The following is a 15153-nucleotide window of genomic DNA, read 5'->3' as shown; positions in this document are numbered from 1 at the left end:
TTTTGCCATATGGTATGACTGGCAAGGCTGTGTATTCAAAGACTATGCAGAAAGATGAACCATTTGCCATTTTAAGTTTTTTTGGTTGAGGGTTGTAAAACAGAGGGAAGGGTGCTGGGGTGTGTGTGTGTATATCACAGTTACATTTCAGAGCTATTTCTGCATCTAAAGGGAGCTGACACAGATACCAATCAGCACCATACCAGATGGTGGTACAGAATTAATTCACTAGTTAAGTTTTTATCTTAGTGTCTGTGAAGCACTTGTCATCACTGAAAATGATATGTTTGGATTTGCTGCAAAATAGCCTCTACTAAGTAACACTGCTCATTTTATCTGTATGAAATGATGGTGAAAAGTAACAGTCAAACTAGATAGCGTTCTTGCCTCCAACTTGGCAGAAGCCTGTTCCTAATCTATGTGAAAATAGTGGTTTCTTCATTTCCATTATGAATCAGACTAACCTTTTATTTCCTGTACCTCAATACCAGCCTTTTTAACTGACCGATGTTCCATTTCTGTAAAACAAAATTATTCTTCAGGACAACTGACATTTCAGAAAGACAGTGACATTTCTCTGCTAGCTTTCTCAAATGTTCAGTACAATCCTACAGTAAACAATCCCGTCAGCTTCACCAAGGAGAGTCAATATAAATGATTAAACAGCTCACAAGGCCATGGAAATAAGAAAGAGCTTGATCCATGGAAGGTGTTTGCAATAAGTAACTCTTATGCCACAGAGAGATTTTATGGGCACATGTAAAGCTTCAAGGGAGTCCAACAAAAATAAAAATGTTCATTATAATCAAAATCACAGTGGATTAAAGGCTGACTGAACCAGGGCTCATTAGCTACTGCACTTTCATATTGCAGATAAAGCTAGAAAGAAAGTTATATACAAGGACTTTCCTCCACCTGCAGGTGATGAATAATTCTGTTATTATTTTATTCTAGTGTTTCTTTAAATAAAAGCCCAGAATTTTTCTTGTTCAGGTTACTGTATGCACAAAAAGTCATATCCAGTCAGAATTACAATTTATGTGGTCCAGTCTGCTGTTACTAAGAGCAGCTGATACCAGATGCCCCAAAGGAAAATCCATGAATTACAACTGGACAAATAAGGAATAACTAGCTTAGTCAGAAGTTCATTTATAACAGCAGAGTCTTACTGGTTGACTAACACCCTGAGGCCTGAGCTTTATCTCTCTCATACATTTTTTATCCAGTATAATGTAACAGTGGATTATATTTTTATTCCTGTAAAACATCTAAACTCTCTTTGAATCCTACTAAATTGATGTCTGACTAATCAGGTCCCTCTTGCTGAAGTCAGGCTGCTTGCCTTGGGTGTTACTAGATTAGAACTGGGAAGTGTTTCCATATCACGGAAATAGGAGTTCAAATTATTCATTTTCTAACGATAAAGACCCCAATGAAATGAATATAAATTATAAGTTGACTTGTGTTTTTACTTCAGCCCCTGGGAGTTTCCTGTATGATAACCTCAAAAGGAAGCAGTTGACTTCTCAGCAAATGATACATTAAAATTACTAAAATGCTGAAAAATCATGCTATTGTTTAAGTAGGTAGTGACATGACAAGGGACAGATATACCACAAGGCAAATGCATTTTGATTCCTCCTGTGAGAAACTCATGCACTCGGGACATTTGTTTGATAGGGCATACAGCAATGCTAACAGATCCGTAGCACACAAATTCTGCAGGCAGAGCTTGTAGGGTACTTAAATCATTGTCATTAAGCCAACAAGCTTTTGGCCAGTGGTACCAGTTAAGTGGTACTGACTTGAAGAGACAGAATGTGAAGTTATGACATTAAGAACAAAAAGAACGTACTTTCTGTGGATGCAAACTTCCACACTGCTTTGGCATGAACATCTCCAACAAATACTGTTTTATCTTCTGAAGCAACAATGTCATGTGGCATCTCAAAGCTCTGTGAAGATAAGCAGTCACAGCTTATTCTTTAGTGTCTACATGTTCATGAGGTCTCCTTAATGCCTAGACTTGAGACTGGTCATATTCAGTCCTTAGACTGGAAAAAGCAGTAGCTGATGGTGTGAAGGCCTAACAGGAGTCAGGGGAGAGGAATTAAATTTCTATGGTATGTTTGCCTTCTCCAAGAATAACAACGTGGAGATTATTCAAAGTATTCAACCTAAATATTTTTTATATTTATAGTATTTATAATATCTATGAATTTATAATATTTATAATAATGATATCTATATTTTTGCATTCAATTTCATCCTATGAAATATATATTTAAAAAATCATGAATCTTGGTCTCAAGCCCCCATATTTAGTTTTTGTCAGAGTTTGTATGCAACACAGCTATTTGCTATACTCGGGAATAAAACCCTCTCTGTAATATAATTTAAAACTCAACTGCAAATAACAGAATATATGTGTAACCCAGAAACATGAATCTTCAAATTCATTCTTTAGTCTAAGGCAATCTATGGAATTATTTTTTTTTTAATAACCACAATTTTTAATGTACGATTTTGTATGAATGACATTTAGCCTTAGCTTCCAAACTAACCTTCTGTAAAGAAGGGACGTAACCATACAGTTGAATATTATTTCTGCTTAGGAATACACTCTACTTTTTGTCAATTAGTTATCATCTAAACATATTAATACATCAAGCCATTCATTCTTCTCTTAAATTAGCTTTTAAGAACTGTCCGATGGCAATGAAGTAAACATTCTGAATGAAGGTATTATCTGTAAGAATCACCTTGAGGATAGTATACTTTTCAAGTATGTACCACATGTAGCAATTAAGGCCTGAAATTCTAGTGTCTTACTCAGTTAATATGATAAAGAATTCCCTTTCAATACCCTACTTTATAAAATATCTTATTTCCTATGATGGCTTCTTTCTGAAAGTTGGAGAAGTAGGATGCTACCAACGTTTTCATATATATAATTATAGGCACCAGGCACTTTGTCCAATACTCTACCTTTCTAAGTGGAATAAAAGTATCAGTTATTTCTCCAGTAGAGAAGTTCATCACAAATCCTTGTACTGGTTCTGCCTCTCCAGGGTAAGGCATTCCATTAACTGCAAAGAGGAGACCTGCAACAACACCAGATTTGCTTTAACAACACACATATAACAAACTATAGTCAAGATGAACTGGAATAGTATAGATGAAAAAAAGCATGGCTGAGAGAAAAAGAGAGACAGACTGAAATGTCTGTCAACTCAATAGGAAAATAAATCAGAAGAGGAAAGTTAATCAAGGTATTGCAGGTGAAAGCTTGGCATATAAAAGATGCACATTTTGTTCAAAGGAGAAGAACAAGCCAAGCAATAGATTACAGATAGGTTAAATGTAAAAAAAGAACTTGAAAGCATTAAAAAAAAAAAAAAAGTATCTGAAGAATGCTTTGATAAGGATGCTTGATGGGATAATGGAATGTTCTTTAAATGCATCAAAAGCGGAAAGCCAGCTAGGGAATCAGTGGGACCACAAGAGGAAAAGGTGTGAAAGAGCAACTCAGGTTGATGAGGGGACCGTGGCAGAGAAGCTCAGGTTTTGTTATTTTTTTCTGTTGAGTGTGTTGGGGAGATTCTGAAAATTTTTTTGTAGCTAATAGGTCAGAGGCGCCAGTTCAACTGGAAGCAGATATGCAAAAGATGTTAGACAAGTTGGAGGTTAATAATTCACCAGGTTTGGATAGCATTCACTCAAGTTCAGAAGGAAGTCAAATGAGAAATTACAGACTTCAGGCCAAGCTGGAATAACCTAGCGCGGCAAACAGCCACTCCTCCAGAAGACCAGCAGACTGCCAAAGTAATGCCCTCCTACAAGAAGGGCTCAAAATGGTGCCTGGGGAAGTATACATCAACTATTCTGGCCTCCATCCCTGGTAAGATGGTAGAAACCACAATGAATAATAAGACATTTACTCATGTGGACTGTTGGAAACAAGTTGGTATGTCTTTCTTTAAGGGGAAATTGTGCCTCACCTCTCAATGGGGAGAAAAAGCATACAGTGAAAGGAGATTCTGTAGACATGCTTGGTCTTTCAGAAAACCTTTGACAAGGTTGTGCATCAGAAGCTATTACAGAATTTGAGTTATCACAGGGCTGAATGAAAGACCCATTAATGAACAGGAAGCAAAGAACAGATCTTAAGGGCAGAGCTTATAATTTTTCAGGATGGAGAAGTCTGAGTAGCGCAATCCTGCAGGGATTGCAGACAAACAATTTCAGTCAATAGTCTTCATCAATGACCTGAAAAATGGGGAGAACAGTGACATCTCCCAGTCTGAGGAAGGTACTGAATTCTGCAGAGTAGTCAAAAACTTGAGGATATTGAGAAAGTCTTGATACTGGATTATTCTGCCTCTCAAGAAAGTCCTAATAAAGATGTTAGAAGAGCAAGGCAACTACAATACTCAATGGGCTGCACAATTTAATGTCTTACAGGGAGAGATGAAGGTGGCTGGAGTTCTTTGGTTTGGAGAGGAGAAGCTAAGAGGCAACAGATGTGGCAAGTGTTTTTCACCAACTCCCAAAATGCTGAGACTTAGAATCACTCAGTGAACCTGAATCGCTTTTTTAAATTAAAAAAATAAAGCGGGTAGCGAACTTCTGGAGCCGGTAACTGCAGGATCAAGGGGGCAGACAGTACAAGCCAGTTCATAGTGGTATTAGGAAAACTCATGGGCAATAGGTCTATAGGAAGATATTATGAAGAAAAGATCAGGAGCTACCTCTGAACACCCTTAAATAAAATGTTTGTGGATCCACGAGGAGCAGGAGAGGAATGGATCGCAGAATGCAGCCAGTCTTACACATTCTCCTTAGAATGCCTCTGATGCTGCCACTGTCAGATCTATAGGTAACAAGTATCTCATCCAGTACAGCATTTCTTGGGTTCTTGGCAGATGTAAGAGAGATAACCCTGATACTAAATTTCATACTAACTACACAGTCAGCCTGACATGCCAAAATTGCTTGTCCAGTTCTTTGGATGTTTACATTACTTTCAGTGTCAGTATTAAAAATCTAACTCCAAAACTTATTACAGTAATTGTTAGCCAAATTGTGATATTAAAACCAACAAATTTTTCAAACTGTTAAAGTTGTTTTTATGAAATCCAAAACTTTTCTTGATAATTTGAAACCTTTTTATTTTTCTTTCTTTAATGAAGCTTGAAATGTATATTTTAAAGCATTATTAACAAAGTATGGACTGTGCAGTCACTAAGAAGCAAACAAGATCTTCCAATTGTTGACATAACATTTAGGGAGTCTAATCAATCATTTCTCAAAAGCAGAGATTATATACAAGCTTCCCTCATCTCAGAAACAGGAAAACAGGGCAGCTCTCAAATTTTCCATCACATCAGCTCTACTTTTATGGAGAATAAATATCTGTCCTAAGATAACATGATGCACTCCATATGAAGTAACACTGTACTACAATACACTGGCATAAAGCAACTACTTAAAATATGGAGAACAGGAAAAAAAGATTACCTGGAACATAGGAAACTGCAAACAACTCTCTTCCAAATGATTTGTGCTTGATCTCTCTTATGAACTCCCCAGTCTCTAACCTGAAGCACTGAATTCGACCATTTTCCCTGTCGGCAACGCACAGCTGACTGAAGTCAGGGATCAGGGCTAAGCTGTGAGGGATATGGAACTGTCCAGGTTTGTCTCTGCCTAAAGAAGTCTCTGCAAAATAAAATATCAAGGTTTATGTTAAAGTACACACTGACACTATTTGTTTTGCTTAGAAACAGCAATATGTCACATAATGCAGTATAATATTGGGAAGAGAATAAAACCAGTTTGCTCTCTTCTTCTAGCATTTTTACTCATTTACATAGGTAAATTGTGGTAATCATTGTAAATCCTGCATTTATGAATTCACTATTTCCCTGCAATATCTGGAGTAGTTTAATGCTTGATACATAAATCTGAGCCAGGCAGAAAAGTAATTATTCATAAAAATTAAATTGGATGGGATCATGGCATAAATCTTGCAAAAATCGTAAAGGCTTATATTATTGTTCAAGTGTTTAAAAAAAGAAGTTTTTTTTTGTGAAAGTCAGGCCATTTTCTTGATTAGATAGGACACACCAATACTTGTACTGAAAGCATGCTAACAAATTCCCATTTTTTATCGTTAGTGAATATATAACTACTACAAGTACCTGTATTGAATAGAAGAGAGAAAATTGGAATGCAGTGACTAAGCTGAGGTATTGAAAGGTATTTCATTAACACACACGTATAAATAAAAGTAACAATAACATCAGCAATCTCATGGTTCATGATGAGTTCATGATAACGGCAGTACCAAGAGCTCCGACCTGTACCTTCTCCCCACTGCATCAGGTATAGTCCATTTGGAGAGAACTGAATGATTCGACTGTTACAGTAGCCGTCAGAGACATAAATGCTGCCGGTGTTTGGATCCACGGCCACATCAGTTGGTTGACAGAAATGATTTTTGTCACTGCCCGGTTGCAAAGCGACTCCTAAGGTCAGTAACGGTTCTTTCTCATTTGGTCCCAGTTTGAGAACCTTTTTTTTTTTCAGTCAAGGGAAAAAGAGAAGGGGTTTCTGTTATAGAAGGTAAAATATGAGAGGGATGACTGTTTATGGGAAAATATCTATTACTTTGTATAAAATAAATTTATGTATCAAACATAATCTGCATATATTGACTATGACATCCATTACTAGTTTTTCAACAGCCTCAATTCTAGGGAATTTCTGCCTAAGTACAAATTTCCTGTGTTTACAGTAAATTGAGTTAGTTTCACATTTTGGATTTAAGTATAGAGACTTGATAAGCAAAGATGTAGCAGAAAAATCTGTTATTTCTCAAAAGAATCAATATTTTAAACCAGATACTTTTATTTCCAAATGTCCACTATTTTACTATGTCTATTTAGTAAATATTTCAACACAACTATATTCCACGAAGGCCACACAGGTTGGCATTTTGTAGGCATATTCTTAATGTTTATCTTAACAGGCCTAGATAAATAATTTGTGTCAAGCCTCTAGGAAAACAAAACATTTTCTGGCAAAATATTATGATCCTACTATTAAAGCTAATGTAAACGTACCTGATGGAGAGCTACATCAGTGACCCAGTAGTTACCATTTTTATCTATGCTCAAACCATGTGGTAAATAAAATCTGCAAGCATAAATGTAGAAGAATCAAGTTAAAAACATCTTTCAGGAAGAGTGATGTAGGTGTGAAGATTTCAGTTTTTATTTACAGGTCAACAAATACTGTACATACTAACTATTTGTAGTATTTAATGAAAAAGATAACTTTACAGAATAGAATTTTCTTGACAAGAGAGTCTCAACTATGAAATTCAGTTCATCTCTGGAATTTCACTCAGGCTAGTATTTGGTATCTTAAAGACAACATATAATACTCAGGAGCTCTCTATTTTTGTTTGGCTGGCAGATGAAATTGTATGAATTCCTAGAAAACACAGATGGAAACATGGCAAATTACATTTATTAGTTGTTGATTTTGTAATAATTAATTTAATAAACTCAGAGACTACAGTCACACGATGTAATATAAAACATGAAGATGGCTTTGGGGACATTTATGGAGTAAAATACACAGAAATGTTAGTTTGATTAATAAAAGCAAACGTAACTTACAGGCTTTTGCCCAAGGAATGAAGCAGTTTTGCATTACTTGGATGCAGGACAAGAATTGTGTTCTGTTCAATTGGTCCAAGTCCTCTTTGTTGATAAACAAATGTGTTGTCAAAAGAACTACACAAAAATATTGGAACAGAAAGCTACCATTAGAAGGTTACACTGATAAATAGTTCAGATGCAACTTAAAGCCGAATTCTGTAGTTTAATTCCAGTGTGGGGTTATTGCCTTCTTTTTTTCTTTAAATAAATTATTGCATTACTGTATGATTGTAAGAGTTCATGTTAGGTGTCTGCATTTCCTACTGAGGTTATGATTTCCAAACTAAAGGAGCACCAAAACAACATAACAACAATTAAGATAATCCTAAAGTCAGCAAGCAAAAACTTTTTCTAATCTTCTTCACCATGGCAAATCAGAAATGGCAATTCAAATAATGCAGCCTAAGTAAAAATACATCTATTTACCAGGGCATAATTGACAGTAAAAACAAGTATACTCTGCACTGTCTAAGCCAGTCTGTGCATCTTAGCCTTTCTTTTTTTCTTTTTTCCCCAAACACAATTTAATATTTTGCTAAAGCTTACTAAAGATTCAGGTCTTAAGGTTCTTACTCTTTTCAGAGAGTTCTTGCCAAGAGACTATTGGATATGATGTGTTTCTCTTCTACCCCACAACTCCACACTCAGTTTTAAGGGTATGTGGAATACATTAAAATAAGCAACATTTAAACATTCAGATGTTAAGAACCAAGATTACTTGTCCAGAAGACATTTACTAGGCATAAAATATCATATGCTTAACAAAGAATAAAAATACGGTTGTCTGTACCCCTCTGGGGAAGTTGGCTATTACTCTGACCTGTTGAAATACAGGTTCAGCTTTTAGTGAAGGTAAATAGACTGTAAAATATTTTGAACAAAATGTAAGTCTAAATGTTAGAAAATGGTGTTTCACTGTGGATGAAAAATGTGCAAATGTGAGTAATACCCCCAGCTCCCACCTTGTATTTTTAAATCCATTTGTTAATCCCAAGAGAAATACAGCTATGGTTGATACAACTCAGTAAACAAGAACATACATTATAGTCACAGAGAAGACTATGGATGAAGCTATTAAAACTTTATATTGTACAGTCCCAGCAGACTCTCCTCTGCATAATATTAAATATTTATATGCTTAGAATTTTCAATGTGGAAAAGCAATACTGGCTTCATATATAACCAGAAAAATCGATAATGGGATGTGTTTAAGTTTCTGCATGGGCTATGATTAAAAAATAATATTTGGCTATTGCCATTATGTATGGTAACTATCCATGAGTGTTTATTTAATATGACTGTGAATGATTAAGCACAGGGTGATAGTTACTAAAACTCTCTACTGAGTCCTCCTAAAAACTCTGCCATGATGCTGTAGGGAGACACAGGGAGATGCAGATATACAGGCACAAAATGGCCTACTGATGTGTATCTGCTTTTTGACCATGGTTCAGTAGGTGCTGTTTTATTCTTCATCATTACTGACGGTAACCATTCATGACAATCTCCTTTGGTTTTAAACAGTTTCATTTAAAAAGGAGCCTAATACTCTTAAAGACTTGCTCTAGGTATGGATGACCAGAATGGGATAACCAACACTGGGCAGACTGAACTATGTTATTACTAATACTATTATTAATCAGCACAGCTAATCACAGAAAAGACTCTTAGTATCAGTAGGTAGTGTGCAAAAAAATAACCAACCAACCAACCACAAACCAAGACTGCATCTCTGGAAAACTGACTATCTAGACAACTTAAAAATAAATGGTTGGCTTTCCTTACTGTGATTTTGATTCTCACTACCAGTGCTGTCCAGCCTTCTAAGTATTCCCTGTTAACAACTATACAGCACTTCAGGGAACTGAGTGCTTTCAGTGTAAGTAAGAGATTGTATGGTATTTTATGCCAAGGAAGCACAGTGAACTTTGAAATGTGTCTATGTGAGTTATTTTCCATGCACCTTCTCCCTCTCAAATTTCCTTTTCTAGGAGGAAGACTGGCATGCTACAGAATCACACTCACTCTTTCCTTCCCAGCACTTGAGACCAATTTCCCAAGTAATCAATGTCCCTTTGCTTCAACTGATAAAGGAGGACAAATGAGAACACAAACTATACCGACTACTGTTAGCTTAGAAGAAGAAAGTCCAAAACCCAAAGTAACTGGACACATTACTATAGTATACCACATTGCTCTGCAGCATTGTTTTCTAGTAGGTCCTGCAGTTTAATATCGAAGGACAACTAAAATCGAAGTTTTATATTAGTTTGATATTGAAGGACAAATAAACTGCATACGTCACTACTTCTAATTGCAAACCCCACCGTAATTTCACAGCTATTCTACTTCTCAGATGGCTAATTCACACTAATACAATTTATTGCTCAATCTAATGTCCTTCTGGTGGGCTACATATTAAATTCAGACAGACCACCTGATCGCATAACCCCTGAAGGCACAACCTTGAGCACTATTCTTTATGAATATCCATAACTGTTGTGGTACTGTGCTCAGCCTAAATGAACCTGCCTAGCTTGTTAAGAAGGCATCCACAAGAACATGGTTTATATTCTCTATTTTATCTTCTACAAATTGCATAAATAGTATGCAGTTTTTTCATCACAAAATGCAAAATATCTTCCAACTGACACATTGCTTATATAGCTGAATAGTTGTAGTTTTTTCATTCTGAACAGTACATGCTGCACATAGCAGACTGTTCTGAAATTAAGGAGATAATGTGTTAGAAGAACCTGACTTATTTAAAAGGATTTATTTTCTTTTTGAATCAAGCACAGAAGGAATGCTACAGCCACTGGAAAGCTGCGGCCTGTCACTGCAGAGCTGCTTTTGTGTTCTAAAGCAGACTGAAGTTGCCTTATAAAAGAGCATAGACCATACATCCAGCTGTATTTAGTTGAATGAAGATCCAGCTTTTAAGGCATACATTAATAATGCATTGGAAACATTTGTGCATTGCCTAACAGCAAGATAATTTTTGTTTAATTGTATCTATATGATGCTGGTGAAGCACTGAAACCAGGAAAATAAATTCTGGGCTTTCAGGTGCTTGATTGATTCATCATGTTTATGATATGGGAGAGAATATTATACTCAATTAACTGTGTGTTTGCAGATAATGATAAATGTTAACTTAAAAGTCTGATAACGTATTATATCCCCCCACCACATAACGGTCATAATAACTACCTATCAAGTCTTTATTTTTTTATTCCTTTTTACTGAAAAATCAGCACACATATACTCCTTCCTTTTCAGCACAATCCATGAAAGGGTCCCCAGAGTACTTCATATGCCCATTAGGTACCCAAAGATAAAAAAGGAAAGGCTGATTGTCTGAGCACACCTCTCTGTGTGCCTTCTCTGTGCCAGAAGATACGGAACAACACCTTAACCACAGGCATGTTTTCCAAATACACTGTTTTAAAGTCACATACTGTATACAAACAGGACTAAGAAAGTTTTAGCCTACCTGATATAAAGGGTTCCTGTCAACAGTAGCTTTTCTATGTACTGATTACCATCCTCCATAGGAATTAAAAAAATCCCACAAAACTGGTGTATAAAACCCCTCTAAAATGAATTAATATATCGTGTAGTTATCTTTATGGAAGGCCCATAACCAGCTTCAGTTAACAGCAGCTCATCTTACATCTTGGTTACATATCTGGACCAAAATGCTTCTGATCATATAAACAAGGCCAAGCAGTTTCACCTTGTTCCGACTACGGCAAGTTCCCATACAGGACTGACGCGCATATCAACATTACTAAATAGAAGATAAAGCATTTTTCTGGCAGTCTGATAATCGCATGCTAGAAATACTCAGAGTGCGAACAATGGCTGCTGCTTAGGACAGAGCTAAGTGAACCTGTAGTGTTACCCAGCACAGCTGGTAGGTATGTGGATTTCCAAAGTCCAGACCAGAGCTCTGATGTTCTTCTGCACCTACAGCATAAGAAAGCTGAAGTTCAATCTGCCTATAGATACGGTTGATTCATTATGCTCACATACTATTTACTTTAAGGACTGTTATATTTGTTGTATTTTGTTTAAAATCTATAGACTCTCCAAATACTGCTTGGTCTCAAACTCCAGCTGTTCGTATACCTCCATTGCCAGACACTCAAAAAATGCATTTCAGAAGAAATGAATACGCCTGCCAGCCTATTTTCAAATATTTTTTCTATCTTTCTTTAATGACATGAAGAACAGCAGTTATGTTCATGCATAGGAGGATGAAAAACACCCCAATCAATATCAACATTTACTTGAAGCTTGAGTAATTCAAGTTGCAGCAAGTGTCATCCTTCCCAGTTTTGTACTCTATTTATATACCTGAGCTGGAGAGCTCACTGATGTAATGTTTGAGACATAAATAATTGCCTTATCTGCTGTATTAAGCTGAAAACCCAATGAACTTATTTTGCTTCATAAAACAGTATTCTAAGCATAATTTGTTATCACAAAGTTGAGAAAGCTGCCCTTTCTAATCTTCAGAAACTATGTTATCTTAAAGTCAATTCATCAGAGTTCAAAAAAACCCCTACTCTTTAGCCTTATGGTTATATATATGGAGAACAGACACTTAGAAGATGAAAAAGGCACATTTAAAAAGAGTTGTACATAATATTCTGTTACAGACTTCTGTTACTTTCCTCCCAGCATTCTGTTACAATTTCATGGAATTTTTTCCAAAGTGCCTATCTAAACAGTTGGACTTATTATTACGCTCAAAGACATAAGGACACTGTACAAATAAGGACACTATATTTTATTTGGAATGTTCTCTTAAAATAATATACTTTGAAGTATATTACTTTATAAACACTACAAAAATGTCCATTATAAAATTTGGACTTCTATTTGTTTGAGTGACACTAAATGTAGTAAATTTTATCAGTTGAGTAGAAAAAAGCCTGTTTTGAGAGAGTGCCTTGTAACAATCTAATTTTGTTCAGCGGATGCAAACAGTAAAACAAATGAAAACATAAGTGGAGACAATACATGTTAACAGCTAGCTTTTCATGAACCCTAGTGCTAATAGTATTATATCATACCATCATTCTCCCAGGCTAATTAGTCCTACTAAAACACACAGAGAAGTAGGGATAATGAATCTTTAAGTTTAAGGACCTAATGTTCTATGTTCTTTTTCTTTGGAGACACATTCTTACTGTCTGAAGACCTAGTAACCCCATCATCTTGAACTGTCAGTCCCCACTTCCTTCTGAGTCTGCCAAAGGCACTTTCAGCCAAAGAACAGAATTTTCAATGGGAAAAGAATTTCAATCTGTCTTGTCTTTTCTTAAGAAGATATACAAACATAAATTTGACATTCTAGCATGCCAGTTGGCAGAACATCTACTTACTTTTCATCCCAAACATGGTCGCCTCTGTGGAAGATAACTAGGTTATTTTCAGCATCCAGAGCCAACCCAGAAACTTGGCCAAGTTTGAGGTCTAACCCAGGCCACTCCACAGCTTCTTCTATGTGAAAATCTGACCAAAGAAACAAAAGACAGACATCCACATAGCATATTTATAGATAAAACTGGTTTTAAATGCATAGTTAACTGGCATTTGGCACAGGCTGTTGGGAATGATATGGACATTTTCTTGTACACATTATTTCCATTAATGAATTGCAATTTAATTCCAAGCATAGTTTTATTATAGTAAAGCATGCACAAGCACTGGCATCCTGCTACATACAAGATGACAGAAACCTCAAAACTGCTTTTGACTCCATTCTTTTTTTCATCTTGTAAGGATACAGGCACACACTTACTCTAGAAGTTTTAGATACTGTGAATAATTCCTACATCAAAAGATTACAGAAATATACAACTACTATCCAAAATCAGCAGGCAAATTTAAATACTAAATCATCAGTGTTTTATTAGAAAATGCATAACAAAAACTGAATCACTAAACCACCTACATATCAGAAGTGGTTGATTCATGAACTTTAAAAAAAAAAAAACCAAAAACCAAAAACTTTAAACACTAAAAAAAATACAGGGAAGGAAGGAAAAGAGCAATGAGAAAGAAATATAAAAGTAATTCTGTGAAATTTGCCTATGACATTTCTTATGGCCGATATGTGCACTAGCTCTGGATATTGTTCGTATCCTAATCCAATCATTACAGGCATGAACATGAAACAGATGTCTAAATTTGATGGAAGATGAAGAAAATCAGAATATCTGTCATTGTTTATGCTGTAGCACGCTTTTTAAAAGAATAAATACTGGATAGTTTTTGAATGACACAAATGTAATTTTCACACTAAATTAACAGCATAGGATTTAGCAAGTGAACCACTGCTAAAAAGTCAGTTACTTCTTGTGTTTTTCTTAAATCATAAAAGTCCTGGAGACAAATTTAGTTTCAAGTTAAAGATTAAAATTAAAACCATAAAAAGACCTTTACTTTAACCCATTTTATGTAAAAATAGACTTACACTGATTAAAGGCACAAACAGCCCCACATCTGAAAAGGTTGTGGAGTGTTGGCTACGAACATTAATTTCTCATAAATAGACTGCTAAGATACTATTTGGAAGAGGTTGATCTGGGTTGCTCTGCCAGTATTAAGACACAATGGAACAATATTCCCCAAAATAAAAAAAAGTACTGGCGAGGCAAATGTCACTTATTCTGATGAAAGAAAAAAAACCCAGATCCTAAAATGCCTTCTACATGTTAGGAAATCCATCATTCTTCCTTTTCAGAAATTAATCTGTTCAGCACAAGTCAAGTATTTCTGAAGTGCAGACTTTGTATGAGGGCACACAAAGTCAAACTGAAGGTGACCAAAAAGCAATTTCTTTGCAGTTATGTGAAAATGGAGCTGTTTCACTAGCATTCGCAGTGTTTGGCAGCATCGTGGTGCACTTTGCAGCTTGCAGTTCACCCAAAGTTCGTGTGTTTTGCTGTTATCAATAGGGTACCATCCAGGCAGGTGAAATACATGTCCTCATTCACAAAGAGCCAGGGTATTAGTGCTCAGAAACAAGGCAGATCACAGACCTCAACACACAGCACCCAGGGAGTTTGAGAGAGTTTAGCTGGAGGTGATCATCTAATGAAAGGAAAGATGAAATGGGAAACAATATTGAAAATCTCCAGGTCAACACAGCTGTTCAGATAAGCATCTTCCCTACCACTTCCACTTCACTTGGAAGAGATGTAGTCTGAGGAATAACAGCAAGGATGTGGTCAGGGGGAAACCATTTCTACATTCTACACAGGGAAAAGACAAAACCAGTACTGAAAACCTACCACAGGCCAGGAGATACTTCGCCTTTGTAGTTTTAGATAGCATAGCTACGGTAGGTGACAGAGAAACTGTTTAGGCTAACACAAAACCACAAACCTGACAACTGCAGTGAATC

At 36.0% G+C, this 15153-nt stretch overlaps 1 protein-coding gene across 6 annotated transcripts in view; it reads right to left on the bottom strand.

Moving 5' to 3' along the window:
- Positions 1-15153, bottom strand: part of PAM (peptidylglycine alpha-amidating monooxygenase) — a 66059-nt gene that overhangs the window by 5613 nt on the left and 45293 nt on the right. For 3 of the 6 annotated variants that reach the window (XM_061479030.1, XM_061479032.1, XM_061479034.1), the window contains 8 exons: positions 13127-13256; positions 7689-7805; positions 7128-7200; positions 6363-6576; positions 5521-5721; positions 2989-3104; positions 1856-1955; positions 465-518 (listed from right to left, as the gene is read on the bottom strand). In XM_061479030.1, the coding sequence (XP_061335014.1) occupies positions 465-518; positions 1856-1955; positions 2989-3104; positions 5521-5721; positions 6363-6576; positions 7128-7200; positions 7689-7805; positions 13127-13256 (1005 nt within the window). The remainder of the gene's footprint in view (positions 1-464; positions 519-1855; positions 1956-2988; positions 3105-5520; positions 5722-6362; positions 6577-7127; positions 7201-7688; positions 7806-13126; positions 13257-15153) is intronic. The other 3 variants (XM_061479031.1, XM_061479035.1, XM_061479033.1) reach the window with 2 other exon arrangements.

Source organism: Pezoporus flaviventris, unplaced genomic scaffold (assembly GCF_033815535.1).
Source record: "Pezoporus flaviventris isolate CSIRO_AGI_PZ_B2104156 unplaced genomic scaffold, CSIRO_AGI_Pfla_v1 ptg000140l, whole genome shotgun sequence".
NCBI classification, from domain to species: domain Eukaryota; kingdom Metazoa; phylum Chordata; class Aves; order Psittaciformes; family Psittacidae; genus Pezoporus; species Pezoporus flaviventris.
The sequence above is the reverse complement of the archived record's forward strand: the minus strand, read 5'-3'. Positions and strand labels throughout refer to the sequence as shown.